At 38.9% G+C, this 26,056-nt stretch overlaps 7 protein-coding genes across 8 annotated transcripts; 4 read left to right on the forward strand and 3 right to left on the reverse strand.

Annotated features, from left to right (window-relative positions):
- Positions 1-34: 34 nt before the first annotated feature.
- On the reverse strand, positions 35-2,059 carry LOC135941114 (trypsin-1-like). Its single transcript, XM_065486401.1, has 5 exons — positions 1,953-2,059; positions 1,749-1,899; positions 1,394-1,532; positions 1,177-1,290; positions 35-387 (listed from the first exon to the last, which is right to left on the reverse strand). Exons 1-5 carry the CDS (start codon positions 2,002-2,004, stop codon positions 106-108), a joined length of 738 nt encoding a protein of 245 aa, XP_065342473.1. The 5' UTR covers positions 2,005-2,059; the 3' UTR covers positions 35-105.
- A 3,660-nt stretch (positions 2,060-5,719) lies between these two features.
- Positions 5,720-10,144, reverse strand: LOC135938359 (transmembrane protease serine 9-like). The gene is made up of 12 exons (XM_065481976.1): positions 10,009-10,144; positions 9,654-9,819; positions 9,450-9,588; positions 9,107-9,220; positions 8,910-9,050; positions 8,361-8,508; positions 7,940-7,990; positions 7,680-7,875; positions 7,357-7,495; positions 7,059-7,172; positions 6,454-6,600; positions 5,720-5,958 (listed from the first exon to the last, which is right to left on the reverse strand). Exons 1-12 carry the CDS (start codon positions 10,067-10,069, stop codon positions 5,785-5,787), a joined length of 1,590 nt encoding a protein of 529 aa, XP_065338048.1. The 5' UTR covers positions 10,070-10,144; the 3' UTR covers positions 5,720-5,784.
- Positions 10,145-10,914: 770 nt separating this feature from the next.
- Atac1 (Ada2a-containing complex component 1) lies at positions 10,915-13,631 on the reverse strand. The gene is made up of 7 exons (XM_065483569.1): positions 13,087-13,631; positions 12,912-13,028; positions 12,573-12,858; positions 12,398-12,516; positions 11,778-11,912; positions 11,615-11,722; positions 10,915-11,317 (listed from the first exon to the last, which is right to left on the reverse strand). The coding sequence occupies exons 1-7, from the start codon at positions 13,246-13,248 to the stop codon at positions 11,045-11,047; spliced, it is 1,200 nt and encodes a 399-aa protein (XP_065339641.1). The 5' UTR covers positions 13,249-13,631; the 3' UTR covers positions 10,915-11,044.
- A 381-nt stretch (positions 13,632-14,012) lies between these two features.
- LOC135939274 (nibrin-like) lies at positions 14,013-18,316 on the forward strand. 2 transcript variants are annotated; one of them, XM_065483568.1, is made up of 9 exons: positions 14,013-14,356; positions 14,579-14,739; positions 14,820-14,983; positions 15,111-15,282; positions 15,336-15,576; positions 16,780-16,938; positions 17,297-17,958; positions 18,010-18,108; positions 18,162-18,316. In XM_065483568.1, the coding sequence occupies exons 1-9, from the start codon at positions 14,329-14,331 to the stop codon at positions 18,258-18,260; spliced, it is 1,785 nt and encodes a 594-aa protein (XP_065339640.1). In that variant the 5' UTR covers positions 14,013-14,328; the 3' UTR covers positions 18,261-18,316. The 2 variants fall into 2 exon arrangements, with proteins under 2 accessions (XP_065339640.1, XP_065339639.1); XM_065483567.1 differs by having other exon boundaries at positions 14,015-14,356; positions 18,007-18,108.
- A 748-nt stretch (positions 18,317-19,064) lies between these two features.
- Positions 19,065-20,597, forward strand: SmD1 (small ribonucleoprotein particle protein SmD1). Its single transcript, XM_065483570.1, has 3 exons — positions 19,065-19,206; positions 19,583-19,857; positions 20,357-20,597. Exons 1-3 carry the CDS (start codon positions 19,193-19,195, stop codon positions 20,428-20,430), a joined length of 363 nt encoding a protein of 120 aa, XP_065339642.1. The 5' UTR covers positions 19,065-19,192; the 3' UTR covers positions 20,431-20,597.
- An 852-nt stretch (positions 20,598-21,449) lies between these two features.
- Positions 21,450-24,466, forward strand: RpS27A (ribosomal protein S27A). The gene is made up of 4 exons (XM_065486409.1): positions 21,450-21,501; positions 23,149-23,253; positions 23,866-24,083; positions 24,264-24,466. Exons 2-4 carry the CDS (start codon positions 23,151-23,153, stop codon positions 24,423-24,425), a joined length of 483 nt encoding a protein of 160 aa, XP_065342481.1. The 5' UTR covers positions 21,450-21,501; positions 23,149-23,150; the 3' UTR covers positions 24,426-24,466.
- Ip259 (NSA2 ribosome biogenesis factor-like IP259) lies at positions 21,453-23,051 on the forward strand. The gene is made up of 3 exons (XM_065486399.1): positions 21,453-21,501; positions 21,955-22,050; positions 22,207-23,051. The coding sequence occupies exon 3, from the start codon at positions 22,215-22,217 to the stop codon at positions 22,998-23,000; it is 786 nt and encodes a 261-aa protein (XP_065342471.1). The 5' UTR covers positions 21,453-21,501; positions 21,955-22,050; positions 22,207-22,214; the 3' UTR covers positions 23,001-23,051.
- Positions 24,467-26,056: the final 1,590 nt, after the last annotated feature.

Below are 26,056 nucleotides of genomic sequence, written 5' to 3' on the forward strand. Positions count from 1 at the left end.
CTATTAATTGTTATGAAATAAAATTATTTCTTCTTTTCAGCAATTTTTATCTTTTATTTTTCATAAAAAGAGGCAAAAATTAGTGAGATCCAGAGAATTGGTTGATCAGATGCCGATGTTCGCCAAAATCCAGTCTCGGTAGGCGGCGACCTCTAAGTAGACGCCTGGCGAGGCCTGAAAGCCGCAGTTGCTGCCCCAGGAGGCGATGCCGCGGATTTGCGTGCCGAGAAATAGCGGCCCACCCTCGTCGCCCTGGCACGAGCTCAGGCCTTGCTCGGGTACTCCGGCACACAGCTGCCCCGTGGGCACCTGGCCTGTGTAGGTTGCGTTGCACGCCTCAAACGACACCACCGGAATTTCAATCTTTTGCAGATGCTCAGGGTTTGACTGTCAAAACAAGAATAAAAATATACTATTAAGTTTTTACCTTATTGTATAAATTTTAATATTCTTGATTTAACTTTGTACAAACTAAAGGCTAATTTTTGTTGAAATAGGGCAATTTAAATTGTGAGATCATTAAGTTAAATTAGGCATTTTAATTAACTGAAATATAGCGACAATTTTTAATTATTTTATTCTTTAGGGCTATACACATAAAAAATGTTTGTTAAAATTAATTTTTTTCAATTGTCCTGCGATTTGAATAGAGCTGAGTTGTGTGAAATAAAAATGAAATTTATTGTACGTCAAAGGCGTGCCACACACAGTTTTTTTTGCTCTTTGTATCCATGTCAGAGGACCGGGAAGGGCGCGCACTGCACTTGCACGAATGCTGAAACCCGGGTCCCAATAACACCGCGAACGGATAACATGGGCGCACCAGGCCGCACAGGGACCCAGCCCACTGAAGGGCCACTTGCCTCCGCACCGACGACTGCATTGAAACGCTAGACATTTGTCCCGTGAAGCCAAATCACGCATGCTGGAAAGGTGCAGACCAGCAAGTAGCGAGTCGGCGCCGGTGCGCCTCCCAGCCCGTTGAGCAATTCGAGCATTTCATCGAGTCACTAAACTAACCACTTTTTGCCATCTCTGACATTGGGTAGCCAGTATTAGATCTCCGAACCGCTCAAATACCTCTCATTGCTTTGACACTCCTGAGAATGCCTTAACAATGTGTGAAATTAAAACACATTATTACATAATTATGGAAAAGGTATGTTTGAATCTTACCGAGACAGATCTGAAGCCAGAGATGGTCAGTACTGAGCCCTCAGGAGTTTCCAATCCCTGCGGAGGAAGGTCAACGGGCCGAGTCTGGTTGTCCCAGACAAATTCACCTTCGATCTAAGCGCATTGCATTTCAGAACAAATATTTCTTAAAACTATTAGACTAGTGGAAATTTCAGGCTTTTCGTCTATATTTATGTTAGGTGTCTGCCAAAAATACCTTCCAAAGGGCGATGTCGTTTGCGTGCGTGAGCTCGTCATAAGCCTCGTGGTTGATGATTTGGCTGATCTTGTGGACTGTCCCGGAGTCTGAATTTATTGTTCCCGACACCACCCGCAAACTTTCTGCACCCCAATTTCTAAAATCAGCATATTTACTTTTTGTGTTTAATATTTACACAATAATGTATAAAATTTTAAACGTGGTGTTTTCTATTATTTTTAGGCTTGAAAAACTTGAAAGAAATAGGTATTTAAAGTGCTAATATTCTTTGAATCTATTAGAATTTAAGGTTGTTTAGGATAAAAAGAACCAATAAAACCAAGACTTTCAAAAAACCTCAATTTGAACTGACCCTTGACAGTGGGCGGCGGTGAGCACGACGTTGGAGCCGATGATGGAGCCACCGCACCAGTGGAAGCCTGTGTACAGCTGCACGGACACCTGCCACGGGATTTCGCCGGGCAGCACATCCACGCCGTTGAATACCCTGCTGTCTCCGCTCACTGCGTCCGAAAATTATTTGAGGGAAAACAGAAAGTGGGCAAAGTAAGGTAACCTATGAGCGTCGAGGCCAACAAAAACCAGGCGCGAAAACTTATTTTCTTCATTATCCGCCTCAATTGACAGCCAGCAGTATGACAATGAGAGGTGATCGCACGGCCCTAATCGTTTTTGCACACCGCAAAAGAATCTGATTAACTTTTAATTGGCCAGCAAAGATGACAAACGTTTTTTAATTTGTTTAAAAATAAAAACAATATTATTGAGAAACTCTTTCCTTGGTTATTGTAGACGGTAAAGGAATTCAATTTTGAGCGATTCTAATTACTAAGAATGAGAAAAATAAAGAGCGGCTATATACGTAGAAATATTTTTGTGCACACCGTCTGCTATCTTCCATGTCGGGCCGAGAGAGAGAGAGAGAGAGAGAGAGAGAGAGAGAGAGAGAGAGAGAGAGAGAGAGAGAGAGAGAGAGAGAGAGAAACTTCGAAATTTTGTGGAAAATAATGCGAACAGATTTTGAACTTTATTTTATACTATCTGAAATTTTAAAGATTAAATAACTTTTTGTTTTATTCCGGCGTTCAAAGACTGCAACGCCGCGCAATTTCCCGCTCTCCTCAAGCAGCACACGTGGCAAGAGTTTTGAAGTGTTTGTGAACGTAATATTTAGTGTTAGAGATCTTTCCCACGGGGCGCATCGCGATGACTACGGTCTGTTTAATCGGTTTTCCGCTAGCTTTGTTGCCTTTTACTCATCAATATATTTCTGACTTTGACTTGTACTATATTTGTATCATGACTAGATAAGAATAAACAAGTATTAAAAGAACAGGAACAACGTCAATTATTTTTTATCAACTCACGATTTGGTATTTACAATTGCAAGGAAGAATTCTCCGCGATGCAAATGAAAATCGGCATTAATTTTTTCTACTCATACCATTATAACATTTTTACTGCTTACAATTACCTATATGACAGCTTTTTTAACAATTACAATTCAATAGGATTGACGATAAGTATTTTTTTTTTAAATAATTTTTTAACATTTTGTAAATTACAAGTGTGAGAGGATACAATTAAGTTAATCTTGCAATACGAGTTCTTCTTCAGATTTGTCGAAATTTCTGGAGCCCCACTCTTGTTCCGAAGTCGCGTATCAATCAATTTAGGCTTTTAGGGTGTCAATGATAGCAATCAGTGATCAGTGGTTTACGAAAAGCTGACTAAGCGTGTATCAGTTGATAGGTTTTCGGTTATCAAACTCATTTGACTATTCTTTGCATTAAAGTGTTTTATTATTCGAAGTTATCATCACGAGATAAATAATTTTGTTTGGCTTGCTTTGCTATAACAAATAAGAAACACGATATAGCTGACCTTCCACATCGCGAGATTAGTTTTTACTCATCAGATATAAATATAGTTATAGTAGGCCAATTTCAACATGTGTGTACACCCAGGATTTCCCTAAACCCTGTTTCATCGAGTCAATCAATCTAAACTGCTGAGAACGATTAGAATAGAGTTAATATGACATATAGAGACAATATCTTGATTTTGTTGTGTTACATTATCTTATTTTCACTACAGAAGTCTTTCTGTTTCTCAAGTAGTGAAACAGTATCTCGTTGAATAAAAATAACACAAAAAATAAGAGCTTTGGGTGCTTTTTTTAACTCAATATTCCAATCGTACCCGTTCGCTCGGGAGGGTCTGAAATTTTGCCTTGAACGATTAGAATGAGAGATTTTAAAAATAGACAAATTTCCACTTCCTTCTTGTTTTTTATCTTAGACATGCATTTATAATTTATGTATATAATGCAGTATAATGGTTCGTAAACGGTTTGAAATTATTTAAAATGTATATTATTAATACGAATTGTTTATTTAAAAGAGGCGGGTTATCAAAAGCATGAGTGAAACAGTTTGTTTTAGAATTTGTTTCTAAAGCGTTTATTGATAGCGTTGTTTACGCAAACAGAGCCGTTATCTTAGTGAGTTGCTTGCAGCAATTATTAAGCTCCTTGATTTTTTGCGATCTTGATTGATTGTGCTTCGCAAAACAACGCTCTCATGTCCAACTCGTTAAGAGAAGACACGATATTGCACCATCCCAAGTTTAATTGGTGTGAGTCATGTAGCTACAACACAAACAAATTTCGAGTAACTGCGGTCCGAGCAGTCAGTCACCCAGCTGCCATGCGTGTAAGGTGTAAGGCGCTAGGAACGAGAAGGAATGATGCCGGAGTCTGAGGCAGTGCTACAACATTTATAGTCGTCATATACGCGTGTTAGCCGTCGGTTTACAATCCGCAACGTTGAATAGTGCATGAAAAAATTTGATTGTCACTCAAATGAGTTAAATTGAAATAGAATACAAATAAATAGTAAACAAATTTATTTCACGTCATTTTTTTCAATGATGATTTCAAGTATAAGCTTTCTAATCTTACTGCCTGGCCTCGTTATAAGCATCCACAAGGTGTAGAAAAAAACGCTCAGAGAAAACGCCGGGAATTCCAGCCAGCCCGCATCCAAAATCAGGTCGCCATGACACAATCCTATAAATTACGTTGACCCTGAACATTGAACCACCCGAGTCCCTCTGAAAACGACGTAAGTTGACAAAGGCATTTAGCCGTGTGATAAGTAAAGGCCTGATTTCCATCGATCGGCATTATTTGGTTTTTCCGCAAGGGTAAATTTTTAACTTCTGTTATCTCATTATAAATCATTGAATCAAAAGATACCAACTCTCTTTTAAAAGCAGTTTGCTATAAAACTAGCTTAGTTTTATCTGGTTTTATCATTGGTGCAGAAATCAAATTAATGAAAATTAATTAATTTATGAAAATCTTTCACATATTTAATGGATTTTAGATTTTACATTCTAATAAAATGAAATAGCTATTTTAGATTTAGCTAATACAAACTTATACACACTGCCAATGCTCACGTTTATTTTATCTTGGCCAGCGCAAAGGTTGTATTTACAGATACCGCCTACAGAGCGGTAGACTGTGTGTGTGTGTGTGTGTGTGTGTGTGTGTGTGTGTTGCTAACGGACTTGGACACGATTAACATAATTAATTAGATAATTTGGCCTCTTTGAACTGAAGAAAGAAAAATAGAAATGTAGTTTATTCTAGAAAAGATAAAAATACTCCAAAATTGAGGGGACCAGTAGGTCGGTAAAGAAATATCTAGAATATTTTAAAGGTAAAAAATTCCGCATCATTCGAAACGTTTAAACCTTGCATATTTAAATTGTAGCCCCATCTGGAGATGGTCGTGATCCTGTGCTTGAACCGCTATATAGTGCCCTGATGATTTGGTGCACGACTGCACACGATGAGGGACCGCTTATGAAACAACTCTTCTGGCACTTGCGAGCATGTGCGCCATAATCCAGTCACCCTGCAACTCGCTGTTTGCTTCTACAATTCGCAGGGGTTGTACATTTGTTGCTTCACTCGAAAGGGAGATCCCCCTAATAAATGCATCTAATGGGAAGCAAATTGCTTTAAAAAATTCTAGTCATTCAAAAATTAGCAACCAAATGATTGTAGACTGATTTTTTTGGATTATCTAACTGATTTTCACAATTTTTTGTTGCAATTTTTAGTGTCAGATACACATCCGCAGTAGGGTTTCATATTGAACAAGTGAAATTTAATGTTTTTGCATTTAGATTTAATTAACATTCCTCCCCTTATACATACAATGATTCAATTTAATCCCTATCCCATATTTGTTCTGGATATGGCTTGGATCAAGTCTGCGCCCATTAAATTTCAAGTGAAAGGCTAAAATATTGGGAAATAAATTAAGTTTCTGTTTATTATTAGCTAAATGGAATTACTATTTTCATCAAAAAGATCAGCGAGCTTCGCACGAAGTGGTTACGTTGAGCGCGCTTCTAATCCACTTGTTATAGCCGGCGACCTCAGTGTAAACGCCAGGAAATTCAGCCAGTCCGCACCCAAAGTTTGGCCCCCACGATACAAGTCCGTATAGTACCTTGTCCTTGAAGAGCGGACCACCTGAGTCACCCTGAAATCAACCTGGCTTGAAAACGACTCGTCCTGAGATGGTCTACACATTTAGGAGACTATTTTAAAATTTAATAAATTGATATTATATTTAACCCACTATGATTACTCATGAGTCACGGGTAAGAACGTTTAGAGAATTTTGAAGATAGAAATAAACATTTGTACGGTTAACACTTATCTAATTTGGCAGAAATTTGAATATTTATAATTCCTTATTAAGTTGTTGTCAGAATGTATTTAATGATATAAATTTTCACTCTGCAAATTAAATTGTATGAACTGCATACCGAGTACTTTTTTGAAGGGCAAGGAAAACTGGACAGCTGAGTTTTGTGCCAAAAGTCAAGAACACGTGATTTTTCACACCAACCAAAACAGGAATGACAAAAATAAATAATTTGCCCTCGTGAATGATTTGCGAGTCATTAGTAAATACTGGCCAACTTTTCATAACATGTGCGATAAAAAAGAAACAAAGTTCACTGTATCTTACAACGCACGAATCCTTCCCATCCTGGCCGGCGCACAGATTATGCTCAAATATGCCACCCAAATATTCATAGATTTGGTTGCATTCGTTTTTGCTAACGATGGGCACTTCCACCTTCTGCAGCCGTATCGGTAGAGTTTCCCAGATGAACTGCAAATATTCACATTAAGACTGACTTAATATTTTTATGCAAGTCAAATCCATTTAAGTTGCAGTAATGTTTTTTCTCAGTAAAATTCAGCCTAATGTTATGTTACTATTTTATAATAAGTTTTTTTATTGAATTCAGGAATAATTGTTTAAGGGAAAGAGGTTAAACAAATAGTTCAAAATACTGTAGTAATTTCATTGACATGGGTAAAAAAAGAATCCAATATGGGATAAATATTTCTTCAGAAGGTATTTTGCACTTTCACAATCCCTTCAAATATTAAAATAAATATAGTATATGATTTAGTGTCATTGTTAATTTGCTCTGAAAATTGCAACACAAATTATTAAAATTTATTATCGACGCCAAAATCATAAATGAAAAATATTCAACGCCTGAATTGAGAAAAGACAATCAACTGAGGTCGAAAATGAAGCCTTTTAGGATATAGACTCACGTCAGTGTATCCCCATCCTGATACGGTCATGGTCCAGTCATCCTGAACCTCGCTGTTTGCCTCTGCTATCCGCACAGGTTGAACTTTGTTGCTCCACTCAAAAGGGGGATCCACCTGAAAAATTCGATCATCTGTTATATAGTTGCGTTTAATTGATATGAATGATCTCTACCAGAAAAAATGTATTCTACAATTCAACAAAGAGAAGTAAAGTAATAATAATAAGTAAATTATTCCATTTAGTGGAAATATAGGGATTTTGTGCTATCTTTTTCGAGAGTATTATTAATTGTTTCACCTCCCAAACAGAAATGTCATTTTCCAATGTGAAATAATTGTATCCAGGATGTGTTTTGATGATGACCACATCGTGGTAAGTACCCTGGACGCTTAGGTCCACCGTGCCGACGAGCACTCTGTAATCCTCAGGAAAAAATCTGGAACAATAAGCGATACGTTATTAGGAAAGTATTCTTGATTTTCCGGGTTTAATATTTTTCTGACCGATCAATTTAGGATACTCGCTTGATCGGTGGCAAAATTGATCTCGGAACTTGCAGTATCTTATTCTGATGTCATGGTTTTGACCAAAAACTTTTTTTAATGTGAAAATATGCATACTCAGAGCAGTGCCCGGCGGTGATGATGTGGTTCTTATTCAGGATAGATGCGCCGCAAATGTGCTGCCCGTTAAATGCGAACTGGATGGACGCCTGCCATGGAATTTCGCCTTCGAGCGCTGTTGTGCCTCCAATGATCTTGCTGCCCGTGCTCATCTGCCGAAAGTAGGGGTCGAACACCCTCGCAGCCGAGTTGCCTATTATTATGGCCTTTATTAACTTAGTAAATGACTGAAGAACTTTTGAATTAAAAAGTCTCACCTGTGCAGCACGAGGCGACGAGCATGAGAGCCAAGAGAACGGACATTTTCGCTTCAAATGTGAGGCTCACGTCGTTTTCAAGTCATTTTTTGTTACGCATTATAACAAAAGCCTTTAATGCTTTTGTGACAAGTCTCATATCTTTTATCTCTATGCGCAACTTAAAACGCGTCGTATCGATGGCCTTTAATCCGAGTTATTTCGGTTGAAATGAAGATACATAGAAAATCGCAATATTAATATTACTAGGAAAACACTCCTATCGTTTTGAGAGATTCTAATTAAAAAATGGTTAATTATATACAACGATTAATCAGGATGAAATTATAATAAAAGTAAAAAATAAGTAGGGCATTGAATTTTATCTTTTATTTTTCTCTTTTAGTTCCAGTTGCTGAATAACGCAGCAAGTCCGTGAATTAAACGCCGATTTGCTCAAAAATCCAGTCGCGGAAGGAGGACACCCTGGTGTAAACGCCTGGAAGGTCCGCTTCGCCGCACGATGGCGAGCCCCATGACACGATTCCGTACAGCACGCCGTCCTTGTATAACGGGCCACCAGAGTCACCCTGAGACAGTTACTATGTAGTTACTAAATTTGAAAGCGATACCAAAATTTTAAAAATGATCCAAAAAGAAAAATCCACTAAGAAAATATTATTTAATCCATTTTGAAATGATGCGTTCAAAGTACATAATTTGTTAAATACCATTAACGGTTAAAAGACATCATTCACTAATTTAAAAACCACTTCATTGACCATTATTAAATCAGAGCTCTTCTTGGTCTAAAATGTGGATCAAAAAATTATTGAATTTTGGAAATACAGTATTTCACATTCTTCTCCTATACCTACCGCTATATATTAAGATAATTATTTTAATCGTACATATGCAACAAAAATTTAGACTATGCACTATGCAGTCATTGATTATCTATAGGTTTTTTAAATTAACTCGATTTGCTCACATTGCAAGAGTCCTTTCCATAATCACCAGCGCAAATCTGGTAGGGGTAGACGTCCTGCACATCCCACCACACGTCCACGCAGTAGTCCACGTCAACAACGGGAACGTCGACCTTTTGCAGGATCTCAGGGTATGGGTCGGTCTGCAACAATAACATTAATGATTTGCGTTTTTACCAAAATGGAACAGAGATTTTACATAGGTTTTGCCCCATCCAGAGGTGGTCAGCATCAGCCCCGTCGGCGTCTCAGTGCCGTTGGCTGGAAGGGCGATTGGAGAAATCAGGTCACTCCACACGAACGGAGGGTCAACCTTTATAAAAGAAAAATTCATCGAAATCCTCAAATGATGGATTATTAAGTAATCTTTAGAATTTACTTAAATAAATAAAAAAACTTATTTTATTACAAAAATGAATTATTAAAATTTACTGATCTATCTGTGATTATAAGTTTCCTTTTATAGGAAATATTTTAATATATTCTATAAGATTGAATAAAATTAAATAATTCAATAATAATTCTAGCCTGTTAATAAATACCTCCCAGAGAGAAATATCATTCTGCAGGTCAAAGTTGTTGAAATCCTTGTGGCGGATGATCCTGGTGACGTTGTGAAGGGATCCAGGTTGCGCGATTTTCAGGCTTCCCGCCACCACCCTGAAGTAGGTTGGTGGAAAACTGCTCGGATTTTAAACATCAACAATTTTAGTTGGGTTTGCAATTGAGAATCGGTGCTTTTATACTCATAACAGTGCCCGGCACTGACAAAGTATCGCTCGCTGATGATGGATCCGCCGCAATAGTGGATGCCGTCGTAGGTTTCAATCGCCACCTGCCACGGAATTTCTCCCTCAGCCGCCTCTGTGCCGCCCACCACTCTTGATTCACCGGGCTTCACGCGTGAATTTACTGGTTTTGAAAATATCTTTTTAAAGGCGATATTGGCTTCAAAATTAAAAAAGGCCAGTAAAAAATTTAAAAAGTCTAGAAAAATATGAAATTTTGGGGGCTCATTAGTTCAATCTCTTTACTTACTCAAGACTCGACAATTTAGGCCAAAATAATATTTTTAATGATATATTTGAAACGCCCAAATACCTTCGCGCCCAAAGGCGACGACCAGGAGGCCCAGTAAAATCAAACCTTTGAGCAGCGTCATACTTAAGTGCGTTGGTTATAATCGCTGAAAATGCAACGCAGAGAAAGATAATAATTTTTGTGTTATCACTCACTTCATCAGTCTGCTAACAACAAGATTATTTATTGAGTATTTCAAGATTTGCGATTATCAACTTTATAAAAATTAAATTAGTATAGGTACAAGGAGCAGGGAAATTATGAGATAAATATTTAAAGCGATATTTAATTAGCAAAATTTTATTCTTTCATAAATATGAAAAGCTTTGAAGTGATATATGCAACCTGCTTGACAAAAATGACCTACAGGTTGCATCACCATCTAATTATTGCTAAACGTTTCAATGGCCATTATGTTGCTCTAAATCCTCTGAATTTGGAAATAGGAGTGCATATTAATTAAGTTTTTAAACATTTGGTGGCATTGCTTCAATGTATATTGAAATGGGCTGTGTGTAGGTGTCTCAGCCAGCCGCTGCACCGCGCCAACCGGGTTATTTTGGGTCACGTGGCTGTTGCACGGGTTAATGAGCAGAAACAACCGAAAAGTGCTGGTTAAAAAACAAGTCTCCGGCCCTTTGGGCCGTCAAGCAGTATCAAACACTTAAAAGTTTTCTCAGCCGCGCTAGTCACTGGAGCAAATGCTCAGCCGCCAACCAGCTTAAAAAGGCAGAAAAAATCGCTTTCAGTATAATTAGTATGTTTATTTAAGTCCGTTTCTATAACTTTCCTCATTTTACTATTGAATTTCGTCCTACAAAAGTGGTACTTTATATCAAATAGCTTAGTGTGAAAACACAAGCATTATTTAAATTCAAAGCTTTTTAATAGGAAAAATCTTTAAGGTTGAAAGTAAAAAACACCATATCAAAATTAATGTATTTTATTAGACCAGACATTCTATAAAAATATCCTCTGGCAACTGTGTTTGATTTTCTCCTCATCATCATGACTTAAAAGTCATTTGTTGGGTAGCCCTAATTGTGCGCAAAGAAATCTAGTCCGGTCTGAAATTAGGGTCAAGGTAGTTGTAGGAGGCAGTGGTAGGTGTCAGGTAGTCAGGGTCCCAGGTGGAGGAGGAAGCGCATTCCTTGCGTACAGGACAAATTCGGTGCGCGTTTGTGTGCCGCGAGGTGGCCATCAGCTGCAGCTCACCCATAAGTTGCGCGGTTAGGCAGTCAGTGCACAGGTCAAAGGAGAGGCTCTCCAGCGCGCAGTCCTCGCAGTGCCACCGCGTTCCTTTAATTGGATCCTCCGAGCAACCATCACACTGAGACATTATAAAATTATTAGATGTAATTTTCATAAAAAATTTTACAAACTATAATAATTATTGTCAAATAATTTTTGCAGAAAACTTTTGTTTTAATTGTTGGTTGTTTTTCTTTTTGAATAAAAAAGCCTTGTGCATAGCATGCTTTTGCAGAAAGAATATGTATCTTTGTAAGCAAACAAAAACTTTATAGCTTCTGAATTTTTCTGCCACTATTAAACTTTAACTCTAAAGAATTTTTCCAAAACTAAACAATTTTATCTCAATGGACAATTTTTCAGCGTTCTAACTCACCGAGAAGCCTTCATGGAGACCAGAGATGCTAGATTCCTTGTCCTTAATGACCATGACCAGCAGGTCAGCCTGGTTTGAAGTTCCCCGCGAGCAGGTCGCATCATCAAGCTAATTAGAGGCAAAATCAATAATGCAATTATGTATTTCGATAATTTCATTTTACAGATTCCGGATAGCCTTGAGAACTGCTATTAAGGGAGTTGAGATCATCTTCATTCATTAGAACGGGAGGGTCCAGTTCAGGGAAGAAAGTAGATGGCTTCTGGTAAAAGTGGTTTAGCCTCTGGTGCTTGTGCGGCTGTAAGTTATGAATAGAAATGGTCAGACTTGTCTAATGATTTGAAATTGGTAACAAAATATTTAAAAGTGAGGACATCTAAAATTGAAAACCACAAATATTTATTTTGATACTATGACTGTAAATCAAGCCTAAAAATATAATATATGCCATAAATAATTGTGTTTACTGGCAAACACATGCACTAAAAGAAGAAGCTGATTTTAAGTTGTATAGTAGGTGCAGTGCTCCAATTTGGGAGCAAAATATTCAAACCATAATATATAGTAAAAAGTGGAATATTTCAGCACTGTCCAGTGATTAGGGATGGTAGAGATTAGGATCCAACAATCCTGTTACCTCCCAATGTAATATACTTATGGAGGGTAATAGGATTTTTGGTCCATTGTTGGATCCTAATTTCTTCTCTCCTGAACTGTGATCAAAGAGTAATAATTGTACAAACAATCCGATTTTGACCTCATGCTCAAAGTAAGGATAGAAACCTTTTTCGTTATGCTCGAGCGCATCCTGGGCAACCTTCCAGGCACAGGTAAGTTCATCTGGTGCAGCTTTTTAAAGTACTTCTGCACGCGGCTCTGCACTTGCATCATCGTTCTATTGCCTGGAAAAATGGGATGTTTGAGGCCACAAGCGACATATTTTTTTTTAATCTCAAACCTAGTGCTCTGGCGATTTTCTCCCAGCGTCGTGACTCAACCGTCTCAGGGCCAAATTCATCCAGCAGCTCTTCGAGTCTCTTCTGTTCCGCGGCCGTCCATAACTGGTTAAACGTCTCCGGTTTCTCGTCGTTAAACACCTTGCCTCGGATCCTAACTGAACTATTCTCCTCGCCACCCTTGCTCTCGGTTTTGGTCACAATGGCTTCCTCCACCTTCTTTCTGGTGATGGGTCTATTGGACTCAGGCATGAATTCTTGGTATTGCGACCAGTCTATTTCCGGCAGCTGGAAGTTGCTGTGAGTTAAATTATCCACAAATCCACTGAAATTAAACTAACCGGCTCTAGTTTTATCACGGGTGGAATGCCAAGGTCCTCACCCTTGGCCAGTTTGTCTATAAATTCCTTTGGGTTAGCCAAGGCCTTCTTCTTAGCTTCGTACAGTTGCTCCACAGCCTGCGAAAAATGAATGTCAAAAAGGACGCAAATTTTAAATATTAGCTTCAAAATTCACCTTGATGGCCTGTTCCCGTTGTACCTGCAGGATGAGGACAGAGCGTAAAAGTTTTCTGTAGTCCTGATTGCCCTTAAGTGCAGTGTAGTCTGACTCAAAGAAAAACTCGTCTGCTCCATCCTCGTCGCTCAACTCGATGTCCACTGTGGCGTCTTCGGACATAGCTAAAAGTAGCACAATGTTGTGCTCCTTTCCTGTGCTGTCGCTGAATCTGGCAAAATCTGCTTGACAATGCCAATGCTAAACAGGTGCCAAGCTGCCAGCTGAGCGCAGTGCGCGCTATCGAAATATTTATGAGGTGAAATTTTACAGTACAGGGGCGGAACAAGAAATCGAAGCGCTGATTGGTTGAATGAGTTTCCGCGCTCTTCATCAACGCCAATCACTATAATTACAAGCTGTTTGGAACAATAATAATAATATAGACCCGTTGCGTTCGTAAAAAGGCCCTATTTTTATGATACCATTCAAAAGTTACGGATAATTGAGGCTTAATTAACCCCCGTGCCACTCGGCCCCTGGGACCCCAAGGAACCCTTCGCGAATATGAATTTTTGAGCTGACGTAACAAACCACGCATGCGTCAAGTCATGTTTTGTAGCAAAGCAGCGCGACGACCAATCAGATTCGCCAGCTCTCTAGGCCCCCTAGCGAGCAACACTCTAGAGAGCGGTTTTCTTTGCCCACGACGACCACGCCCACATTAGAGTGTAAGGAAAGGAGAGTAGATACTAGCAGGCGACAAAGGCATCAGAGCTGATACTCTACTACTCCTTAACTTACGCTAGAGTAGTCGTCGTGGGCTAAGAACTCCTCTCTCTAGAGTGTTGCTCGCTAGGGGGCCTAGAGAGCTGGCGAATCTGATTGGTCGTCGCGCTGCTTTGCTACAAAACATGACTTGACGCATGCGTGGTTTGTTACGTCAGCTCAAAAATTCATATTCGCGAAGGGTTCCTTGGGGTCCCAGGGGCCGAGTGGCACGGGGGTTAATTAAGCCTCAATTATCCGTAACTTTTGAATGGTATCATAAAAATAGGGCCTTTTTACGAACGCAACGGGTCTATTGCGATTTTAAAAGCGAAGAGGGTGGGGTGAGCTTCCCTCATTCTTGTTTTCTTGTCTGGTTTGAGGCGACGAATGATGAACACGGCTGGAGACATAATATAATTTGTCTAGTTGTTAATTGTTGTTAATTTATGTACACTACACAATTTAAATTCTTACAAATTTCAAGCCAGGAAAATGCTCTACTTTGTGCACGAGTCAACAGGTATGTACGAGTCATTACATATCAATCTTTTTCCCTGTTTCGATCTTGAGATTAGAGCTTGTGCGTCAAACAATTTGCCGATCAATTAGAGCAGATTTTAAAAAAATTCCCTGCCTAGGCCAAAGCTTTCAAAGATTCTGGCTATTTTCTTGATTTTGACTTTTTGATAACCTTTGACTTGCATTTATGGGAATAAACATTCATAAAAATGATAATTTTCAGGGGAGAAGGTTTATCTTCTAGCTGGAAAAAACTACACCGTTGGTGTATCGTCTAAAGATTTTCCTTTAAAACAAAATGACAAAGTAGACAAGTCGATCAGCAGAACGCACGCTACGATTCGTGTAAATTTCACCAAAGAAGAATCGATCCTTCCATATGAGGTGATAAAAAAATTTAAATTAATAGTTTGTATTAGCTTGCAGATATTAAAATATGTACATATGTAAATTTTAAATTATAGAGGAAATCTTTCCCTTGTATCACCGTGGCCTGCAAAGATTCTTCCACATATGGCACTTACATAAATGAAGGTATTGAGACGAATAAAAAGGTGGACAAAGGTTCTGTCATGTCTTTGAAACCAGGAGACAGAGTTCGTTTTGGCTTGCAGTGGAACAAATTTAGGTAAAAAAAATACAGAAATCTCTTGTATAATAATATGGATATAAATATTTTATTTTTGCAATATTTTGAAATGACCATCTTCATAGCCGCGTGTCCCCATTTATTTATTACAATTCTAAATTTTCAGTTTGGAGCACGAAGAAAGCGTTATTTTGGTTTCAACTGACCTAAATCACCAAAACAAAGAGGAAGATGTTATTGATACAGCGTGGCAACTTTGCGCTTTTGTCCAGAGAGAGTGGAATTATGACATTCTTCCCACATTCTTTTGCTCTGATAGACTAACCATTTGTCCTGAGGTTTGCTCTGCTCAATTTAATTTGAGCTATTGAAATCTAATTAAGTTTTGCAGCTCCTCTGCTGTCTATGCAAGAACATTCAAACAGCAACGCCTCTCTTCTGGAAAGATTGCCTGAAAGCCGTGCTGAAGAAGGAGTCTTTACCAAGCCATAAAAGCTACGCTCCATCTACTGCCATCCCTGAAATCAATCAGATGTACATGGACAAGAGACAGAGACTATTGACGCGTAAGAAATTCCTGTTCACAAACGAGGACGCTTACCACAAGTGGAAGGATGTTGTTGAGTGTGCTGGTGAGTACAAGCTACTGGCTTGATTGGTATTAGTTTCAAAGTAATCTTTATTATGGTTCTGCAGGGCTATTTTTCTATATTATCGAATTGAGTAAACCAAGTTTAGTATCAAATTTCTCTGTAAAGGGTGGATTTAGTTTTTTCCGCCTAAGTAAGCATTGAAACAAATGTAGAGTTCTCAGCCAGTCGCGCTGCGCTGTGCAAGCCGGCACAATTTTTGGGTCATGTGGGCAGCCGCCAGCTGCCGTGAATCTGGCTAAGCTGCGCCAGCCACTGGTGGAGAAGGAGAACAAATTTCTTGCGGCCCTAGGGGCCGTTAAGAACTAGCAAAATTCACGTTGAAAATATTGCCAGCCGCGCCAGCCGCCGATAAAAATGGCGAGCTGCCACCAGGCAAAAAAATTGGGCAAGTCGGTCCCGCCAGCTGCCGCCTCCAATCTAACGACTGGACTGAGACCTCTACAAATGAGTATAAGGGATTAATTTATGAAGAACTCGCTGTAAAAATCCTTGATTGACTCTAGTTTAAGGCGAAAACAGCATCTATCTCATTGAAAAGAGCTATTGTGCACAGATGTGACAGCAGATGCTTCTCACACTAAACATGCATGTAACTAATAACGTCAAAAACAGTTACAAAATACTACGTCTTGACGCTTCAGTTGAGAGTTGTGCTTCATACCGCTTGCGCTTCTTACCTTTGCCTCGCTTTTCACTACAAAACATATCAACTGCAATGGTGAGGCACGAAGCACTGCTGATGAGGTCTGCAGGGCCGAAACAGCCGTTTCACAGAGAGAACAGCGTGCTATTTAATTTTTCCCTCTTAAAATTTCCTTATTAGCTATTAATAATTTCTTGTACATCCAGCCACAGCTAGCCATTTGATAGTTATGAATTTCTTATCAACCATTAAAAATATTGTTGCTTTGAATGAATTAAAATTATGTTTTATAAGTAGTAATGGCTTAAAATAAATGTTCACCTGTGCCAGCCTTGTGGATATTTCATTTTAATCTTTAACTAGTGCAATTCTAATAATTTTCCTCTGTAACAAAGCTGGAAAAACACAACCGCTTTCCTGCTTGTAACAAGAATTCAGGAATCATTTAATTGGGCAGCATGAACGCCAAATATCGTCTTTTCTTTTTTTCTTATCCAGATAATTGGAGTAAATTATTATCTAATATTGTTGATTCAAAGGAGGAACTCCGTCTAAGTGGAAGTGCTGCACTGAAAGAGTTGAAGCCATTGCAAGGAGCGATGAATATGTGGTCATCGGTGGACTTCAAGAATATGAAATGGACGATGAAACCAAGTGGGAGACTAAGAAAAACGTAGCAAAGCTCAAAGAACTCTCAGGTTATCTTCCTTTAAATCAATTTATTGTAAATTTTATTTTTTGAGCTGATGTTAGGGTTCGTAATTTACCAGAATTTTATATTTTTACCATGCCAAGTGGTAATTACTAGCGGTAATTACCGGTACTCACCAGTTATAACTGATTTTTTTGCTGCGGGGCAAACTTTAAACTACTACTTATTGTACTATGCTTAAAATTTCACTTTACTGGTAAATACCAAAATACCTGGTAAAAACTTGGTGTTATTTTTACCGTTAAGTACCATACATGTAAATACCACTTGGTAAATACTTGCTATTGAGTGATATATCATGATTATGGTTTGTCAAGTATTGTAAAAATCATAATATTTCACAGTTCTCTATGGCAGCAGGAAACGGTTCATTCCCTTGAAGGAACTGGCTTTGGCAATCCTAAAGTGTGAAACTGACGAGTTCTGCAATCCCAACTTTAAAAAAGCTAATTCAGAAGAGATTCTCGTGGCCGACTCAATTCCATCAGAACCCGCACAGGTAAAGCAAGAGGTCGTGCCTGAGACCGTGGAGAGCGACTTTGAGTTGGAGGAGGAATCCTTTATTTCCTTTCGTGATCAGAGTGCATTGAAGAGACGTGCCAAGAGCCCGATTGCAGCTGGAGGTTCACTCTTATCAAAGGTGCCTAGGATGGAGAAGCGGGAGCCATCCCCCTGCAGCAGCACTTATGTGCCTCAGAAATTCACAAGCACTAGGGCAGAAGTGGACACTCCTCCTGTTACCTCCTCAAAGCCCGCGAGCAGAAAGAGACAACGCATTGAGTCCAGTTCTGAAGATGAGGACCCCTTTGTCAACTCCAAGGAGGAAGACGAGGAAGAGGATATTTTCGGTTTTGCTAACTCTTCTTTCTCAAAGAAAGTAAAAAAGGTGTGCCCTGTGGAGATCAACACAAATCGCATTGTACCTAATGTCCAAGAGCCATTAGTATTGGCTGAGGATGATGATTACAATTTGGAGGACAAATGGACTGAAACGTCGGTAGTCAAGGTAGAAAAACACGCTTCCATTGTTTCTTCTTCTCATCTATAGTTTCAGAAGGAACCTTCAGAGGAGTTCAACGTCAGGGTTTCTAAAATCAGCTTACATAGTAGCTTGTCCTTCTCAGGCAGACCTGGTTCACAGAAAGTTTTCAGAAAGGTACTTATGCGTGATTTTTAATTTTAGCCAGCGTTCAACATTCTCATTTTCAGACCACCCATAGCTGTATGAGCAGACTGCCTGAAATAATATCCTTCAGGGATATGAAGAAAGTAACTTGTCTAACAGGAAAAATAAAGGAAGCACCATAGCATTATTTGGTCAACTGTCATATTCCAATCAATAAACAATCAAACTGAACGGATTACTAATACTTTCTCAATTGGATACTAAACATCTTGGTTGTTTTAAAACAAATATTCAAGAACTTCATAAATATTCCATATTTTATTTGGTTCAATATTTATCAGTCTCTCAATTTAGCGTGATAATTATATCTCTAATGGTATAATTTTAAGCCTGCTTTTATAAATGTTACCAGATTTTCCACAACTAATTGTATAATCATTATCATAATCAAATTTTGTGTAATCACACAATATCACTAACTTGAAAGTCGGGAAAGTAACATCATGATATAGTATGAATAAGGAAAATTAAATCAGGAATAATTAAAATTAATAAGAAAGTATTAATTAACTTCATAATTTATGTACATGAAATATAATATATTATATACATATGTGTAAGATAAAATATGGATATTTATAATTTGAAATATTGGAAAACAAACATTTGAAACATATCTTCTGAATTTACAATAGCTAGTTCCACAAGCATAAATTAGGCATGGATGGCTTACAAGTCGAAAAAATTGTAAAACAAAGTTATTATCACACGCCCTAATATCATAGTAATTTTCTGTGTGTGTGTGTGTGTGTGTGTGTATATATATATATATATATCCTAAGAATGTTACTCTTATTCCACCTAGACGCTACCTGGGACCTCGCGATTTGCCTGTAGCAGTTAAACACCAAGGTCAACTTACAATTTAGCAACCCAAGCACCGTTTATTGTGGGATAGAAGCAACACGAACACGTGCATTGCGCTCCAAAATTTAAAATAGCATCTTCTTATCCGCCATTCGCTTTCCGCTTTCACTCGCTCCGATTGTCATTTGTCAGCAGCGTTGTGATTGTTCGTGTGTCGCGGTTTCCAGCGTAAACACTCAAAATAATCATGAAATTAGTCAGGTAATAGACATTTTTTATCTAAATTGTTTATGAATAACAAAAATTAGGGATATCTAGAACATTTTCCGTGCGTTAATTTGATTTAAATCACGCAAAACCTCACGGAAGTCTTGAACACAAATTTCTAATTTGCCGGCTCAAGAAGCGCGCGCGACTCTGTTTCGCCCCCTATCAGATGTGTTTATTTCTGTCATTCAATGCAGTTTCTTTGTCCTACTCCTGCAGAAATATTGTCCTGTTCACCCTCATGATAAATGCCATGGTTAATCAATAACATTCGCACACACGAAATTGATATTCTAATAAAAATTTAAGATTTTTCCATGCAGACTTATTTTCTTGAACTTTGATATAAAAATTTCTGGTTTTCTTTCAGATTTTTAATGAAATTGAGTCACGAGACGGTGACGATAGAGCTGAAGAATGGGACACAGGTGCACGGCACAATCACGGGCGTCGATGTGGCCATGAACACGCACCTGAAGGCGGTCAAGATGACCATGAAGAACAGAGACCCCGTGCAGTTGGAAACGCTGAGCATCCGCGGCAACAACATCAGGTACTACATTCTACCGGATTCTCTACCCCTCGAGACGCTGCTGATTGATGACACACCAAAAGCTAAAGCCAAGAAGAAGGATGCTGCCAGAGGTTTGTATTTTTCAAAGATCAAAGAAAAAATCTTTGGTCAAAATCAACCAATATGTATGCAATGTTAAATTAATAGAAAAATTCCATGATTACTTAAACCAAACTATATACATGGATTATCAACGAAAGAAGTAAATTGTCTGAGGCAAAATATTACAATAATTTAAATATACAATACTGTTTTTTGCTATCCGCAATCTAATGTAATGTACCACCTAATGGGTGTGTGTCCGAATTAGCTTGTTACCTCAACTGTCCCCTTTAATTTAAATTGAGTTAACGGTTTAGGTGACCGGCCTAATCCAGACCCACCCAATGTGGTTTCTGATTACATAATTATGCTTTTCTACCTGTTGAGTTTTCGTGTTTTCTTTGGTGTAGTTTAAAAAGCTGTTGAGACTTTGGCACACGTTAAATGTTTTATCATTAAAAATACAATGAAGTGGTGAAGAAATTTCGGCCATTCATAACGTTATTTAACCATGAGTTCATTTTGCAGGTGCAAGCAGAGGCCGTGGCCGTGGAAGAGGTGGTCGTGGTAGAGGCAGAGGAAGAGGCAGAGGCCGCCGCTAAACTGAACTTTAAGTGTATTTTATTGTGTCTCGATTTTGAAGACTTCAAAAGGTTTTTGCAACTTTAAGTGGTTCACTATTTTGTTTCAACAATATCCATCTGCAAGGAAGATGTTTGCAAAATAAATGTAATGTTAAGGCCATTATAATATAGTAATAGAAAACAAACATGCCTTGATTTTTACTTATTGTGATCTCATCCTTTCATATATTGTAATTATTTTAAGTCATTTACAGTCTGCAGAACGTAGGAATCAACAAAGTTCAATTTTACCAATGATTTTCACCTCATGCTGAAAACTAACTTAAGAGAGTTCGCTTTCATGCTATTTTTTAATTCATTGTATTCTTGTAGCTTCCGTGAATTGAATAATGTACATTGTCAAAATATTTTGATCCGTGGATTTGAGCAATTTTAGCAGCTTATAATTAAAGATAAATGGCAAAAATATCATATTTTGCTATTAAATGTAACACGATTTAGCCCTAATTTGTTGAATTTTGGATCAAAGAACATCTTTGATGGGAGAATCGATCTACGACTAATTTTTAGCATTCCTAAAAATATTTTTCTTGAAGAGTATAATGTTCTGCTCAGGAGCTTTTTAACAAACTGGCTTGAAAGCAAAAACAAAGTTTAAAAATTCCTTTATTTTACAGATTTTACATAATTATAAAAACGATCTAGCTCTTTTGATTATTATATTAGAGTTAAAAAATAAAAACGAAACTGGGGGAAACAGCGCTACCCGAGCGTTTACATGACGAATGTGGGAATGTGCTGCTCGCTGTCAGCGTAATCTCGCGCCATTTTTCAAACGTTTCACATCATGATCAATACTACTTATTTTATTTTTAAATAAATAATAGTTTCAACAATTTTCAACATTATTAAATCATTTTGAAATATGTAAAAACATTTTTTGAAGATAATTTGCACCTCTTATAGCGCTAGTAAGTGGAAAAAATGAAGTTGATGCATATCATGTGTTACGTTGTTAACTCACTCTTCCGGGCATCGTTCAGTCGGCCATTTTTCAAGTGAATGGCTACGTGAGACGCATCGTGCTAGGTGAGAGCTCTCATATAAAATGAGAATTTTTCGGGTTTCTTGATATTTTGTGCACTCCGAACAGGTCATTTTGATTGTTAAGTTATGTCAATTGTGTTTGCCGATCGAATTCCCCGACGGCGTCTCAAATTTACAGGGAAATTCAATTAAACTTGCAAACGTAGTGGCAGGCACCACGTGGCGCCGCATCGCAGTCCGGCATCTCCATGTGTGCCGCCTTTTCGTCCGATTTATCCGCTTTTCCGCCTTTCCCAACTCGAGATTGACCGCTACTTTCTGTTTAGAAAGAGGTAGCTGTCACAAAAGCGGATATTCGTTAAGTTTTTGTGATTATTTGGGGGGATATCGATCTGCCGACCCAACAGCATTTTGTCAGACTTTCATTCAAAATAATGGCAAGATGGCCTACTGAATCGTACTCTTTGTAATATTCTTTGCATATTGGTTCGGCAGGTCGGCTAAATTTCTGAGTCATTTTTGTCCCTCACAACGCAGGACCAGAACACCGGGCTTACAAGCCTTTTGTCATCGCCAGGGTCTGCTCATAAGGTAAGAGACACTCTTATTTCTTGCAATACACTTGTACTTTTAATCAAATCGCTCTAAATCAAAAGATTTCACTGAAAAACTATGCATGTACTGGTAGTCTGGTACATAGATAAGCTGTTTGAATAGCTGAACTCACGTGCTTATTTTTTTGTCTAGACGCAGCCATGCCTCAGAATGAGTATATGGAGCGGCACCGCAAGCTGCATGGGCGGCGGCTTGACCACGAGGAGCGCACGCGAAAGCGCGCGGCCCGTGAGCCCCACAAGCGGGCGCAGGAGGCACGCAAGTTGCGCGGCCTGAAGGCCAAGCTTGCCAATAAGGCGCGCGCGAACGAGAAGATCCAGATGAAGAAAAAGATCAAGGCACACGAGGAGAAGCTTACGCCAAAGCAAAAGGAAGGCAAGGTGTCTGAAGGGGCGCTACCAGTCTACCTGCTGGACAGGGACGTGACCTCGAGGGCCAAGGTCCTCTCGAACATGATTAAACAGAAGCGGAAGGAGAAAGCTGGCAAATGGGATGTGCCCATTCCGAAGGTGAAGGCACAGTCAGACAGCGAGGTCTTCAGGGTGCTCAGGTCGGGCAAGACCAAGCGGAAGGGATGGAAGCGTATGGTTACCAAGGTTACCTTCGTTGGCGAGAATTTCACTCGTAAGCCGCCCAAGTTTGAGCGATTCATCCGCCCCATGGCGCTCAGGTTCAAGAAGGCGCACGTGACACACCCTGAGCTCAAGGCTACCTTCCAACTGCCCATCATCGGGGTGAAGCGGAACCCAAGTAGCCCCATGTACACTTCGCTCGGCGTAATTACTAAGGGCACGGTCATCGAGGTCAACGTCAGCGAGCTTGGCCTGGTCACATCACAGGGCGGCAAGGTTGTCTGGGGAAAGTACGCGCAGGTCACCAACCACCCTGAAAACGATGGATGTATCAATGCCGTTCTCTTAGTTTAAGATCTCATTTAACTTAAAATATAAAAAATAAAATCGAAAGTTTTTGCTAAATTGATCGCATTTTTATTTATCTAGCTGTTACCACTCGGAGTGCACATTTAGCATCTTGCTTTCTTGGTGACCATGTCTAACTGATGTTTGTCAACAGCCATGCAGATCTTCGTGAAGACTCTGACGGGCAAGACCATCACCCTTGAGGTCGAGCCTGCTGATAAGATTGAAAATGTCAAGGCCAAAATCCAGGATAAGGAAGGTGAGAAAAAAATTTAAAACACTTAAAACTATCCCTGTACAGATTTAAAGATCAAATTTTTCTTATTTAAGGTCACCTGAAAATTGTTACACGTCAACAAATTTAATTGAAAGCATCAATATTAATAATTATGAATTTTATATGGATAGGTGGTTGAAATATTATGCCATTTTCCTGTTTAAACTTTAAAACTTGTGAGTTCAAGTTGAATCTTAATCATGTTGAGCACTAAAGCTTCCCTTCCGTTTATGTTAACATGTCAACTATCCCAGATAATATTTAATCATCCTCTTAATTATTACAACATCACTAGTTATCAAAATTGGATGCTTTCATACAACTAGATCAAGTCAAATTTTAGTATAACATAACAATATAGGCAGTAGTTTTAAATTGTAATGGCTAGTCCAACTTAACAAGGGCTTTTGTTACACTGATCAGATCCATCCTAATCAAAAAATATAATTCAAAAAATAATCATAGCACATAAAATTGAAAGAATCATCCATTCATTCCTATATTTCTCAGACTGTGCAGTTCTTGTGAAAATTTAAATAAGCTTTTCCCGGCTTGTCCATTTTGTATGACTTAACAAGATTTTGTGATTTCCAGGAATTCCTCCTGACCAGCAGCGTCTGATCTTTGCTGGCAAGCAGCTTGAGGATGGACGCACCCTGTCTGACTATAACATTCAGAAAGAGTCTACCTTGCACTTGGTGCTCAGGTTGAGGGGTGGCGCTAAGAAGCGTAAGAAGAAGAACTACACCACTCCCAAGAAGATCAAGCACAAGAAGAAGAAGGTCAAGCTTTCTGTGCTCAAGTTCTACAAGGTGAGAACACACATTTTTGTCTTGTCTTTTTCTTTCTGGGCAGAATGATGATTCTCCATTAAATACCATCTTTCGGGGCTGAAACGTGATGCTAAATATAAACTGATGCTTGCTCTAGCACTTCAGCGGGCAGCCACTTAATAGTTCCCCACATATAACCATATCTTTTCTTGGTTGTAGGTGGACGAGAACGGCAAGATCCACAGGTTGAGGCGTGAGTGCCCCGCTGAGCAGTGCGGCGCTGGTGTCTTCATGGCTGCCATGGAGGACCGCCACTACTGCGGAAAGTGCGGTTACACACTGGTCTTCAGCAAGCCCGAGGGCGGTCCCTCGGAAAAGTGAACGCGCGGTTTTAATATTAAAGAAAAAAATTGAAAATATAATGAACCACCTTTTCATTCATCTACTGATGATACCTTTGACTAAGCCTACTCTGGCTCTGAAGGTTAGGTAGAAAGTCTAAAGGTGGCTTCTCCCAGCTCACCTCCGACTCGTCGAAAATTCGGAATCTTTGGGTCCTCTTGAGTTCTGGAGACGTGTCATGATTTTTTACTCTTTTTGGGAAGGAAATTTAAATATCAGCATTGCGTAAATGCAAATGCGTTTTTTTAATGAACCGGTATTGACGAAAGGTGAGGTAAAACAATTTATGCGTTGTAACGCGTGATAGTGTGAGCCAAATATAAATCGAACTGTTGCTCCCCTTCTCCAAATGGGAATGTCAAAATTAGGTACTAGCTCACATTGACACACTCGCGGCACTTATTGTTTCTCACCTTCAGCTCAAATTTGTTACTTTTCTAAGTCATTGATATTATCATCAAGACATCTTAATGGGCTTCAAGAACGTTAAAAATAATTTACCAGATTTTTATTTATGGTTCTCTGTCTAAGTAAGGCAACCATTTCTGCGAGCAACCATTTTTTGTGGTGCTTCATGGGTTAGCCAGAATTTGGTTGCCTCACCTCAGGGTGGCAATAGCTGTGATATTTGAGCTCTTAATTCGTTTCATTCCAACATACCTTCAGGGAGACTGATATATTGCAACCTTTGATAAGTCCAACTAAAACGCTTATTTTTAATAAATTGTACTTTCAATTGAGAAGGTTACGTTTTTTGAAATAAATTTCATCCAAGGTGGGTGAAGTCTTCAGCAGTCTTTAAGAGGGGGAAAATACTAAATGACTCATGTTCTCATGTTGGTCCGCCTGGTTTGTGCAAGGATGGATTCGGTTGCTTGACTTGAAGGTTCACAGGTGGCGTCGGAGGTAGGTGTAGTCTGCTACAGAAGTTTGGATGCATCGACTGAAGAATTTAAGGATTTCAAGCATGATTTAACAGAATCTGAACAAAACAATTAAAATATTAATAGTCAAGAAATGCGTTTCATACTGAAACAGGCTTGATATTTTGGGTCGACTTTATTATGATTCAAGTGTTGGGAGTAGGTCATTTTGAGCTGCATTAATAATGACAGCAATGTTGTGATTTTTAGATTTTGCTACCAACATCAATTGGTTCTTATCGATTGGTATTTTGCAATTTTCTTCAGCAATTGTAACTCCAATATATAGTTGAAAATTTATGGACTGTAGCTATAGATCCAGAACACATTTTTGTCCGTGTACCTCTCTTAATTAGATCATTTAAGTCATTTACCTTTGACACAAGAATTAATCAGCTTTTCATCATCTCACTTTGAAATTTCAAGAGGACTTTTGGCAGTAAGCAGAATTCCTCGAATTTGCACCCGGGAGCCTTTGACCGCTGAAGCAGCATTAATTTATATAATTATAGTTTTGGCAAGCACGTGCGAGTCAAGTTCAAGGTGGAACTAGTATTTTCGTTACCAGAGCAGGGCGTTCACTTCTTTTTTTATTTACAGGCTTCGGCGATCTAGATTGACTAGTAGCGGCTTCTATTGTGTCTGCAAGAAGAAAGAGTGAAACCAATTCGGCAGTTCAAACCTGTT

This window comes from Cloeon dipterum, chromosome 3 (assembly GCF_949628265.1).
Source record: "Cloeon dipterum chromosome 3, ieCloDipt1.1, whole genome shotgun sequence".
Taxonomy (NCBI): Eukaryota; Metazoa; Arthropoda; class Insecta; order Ephemeroptera; family Baetidae; genus Cloeon; species Cloeon dipterum.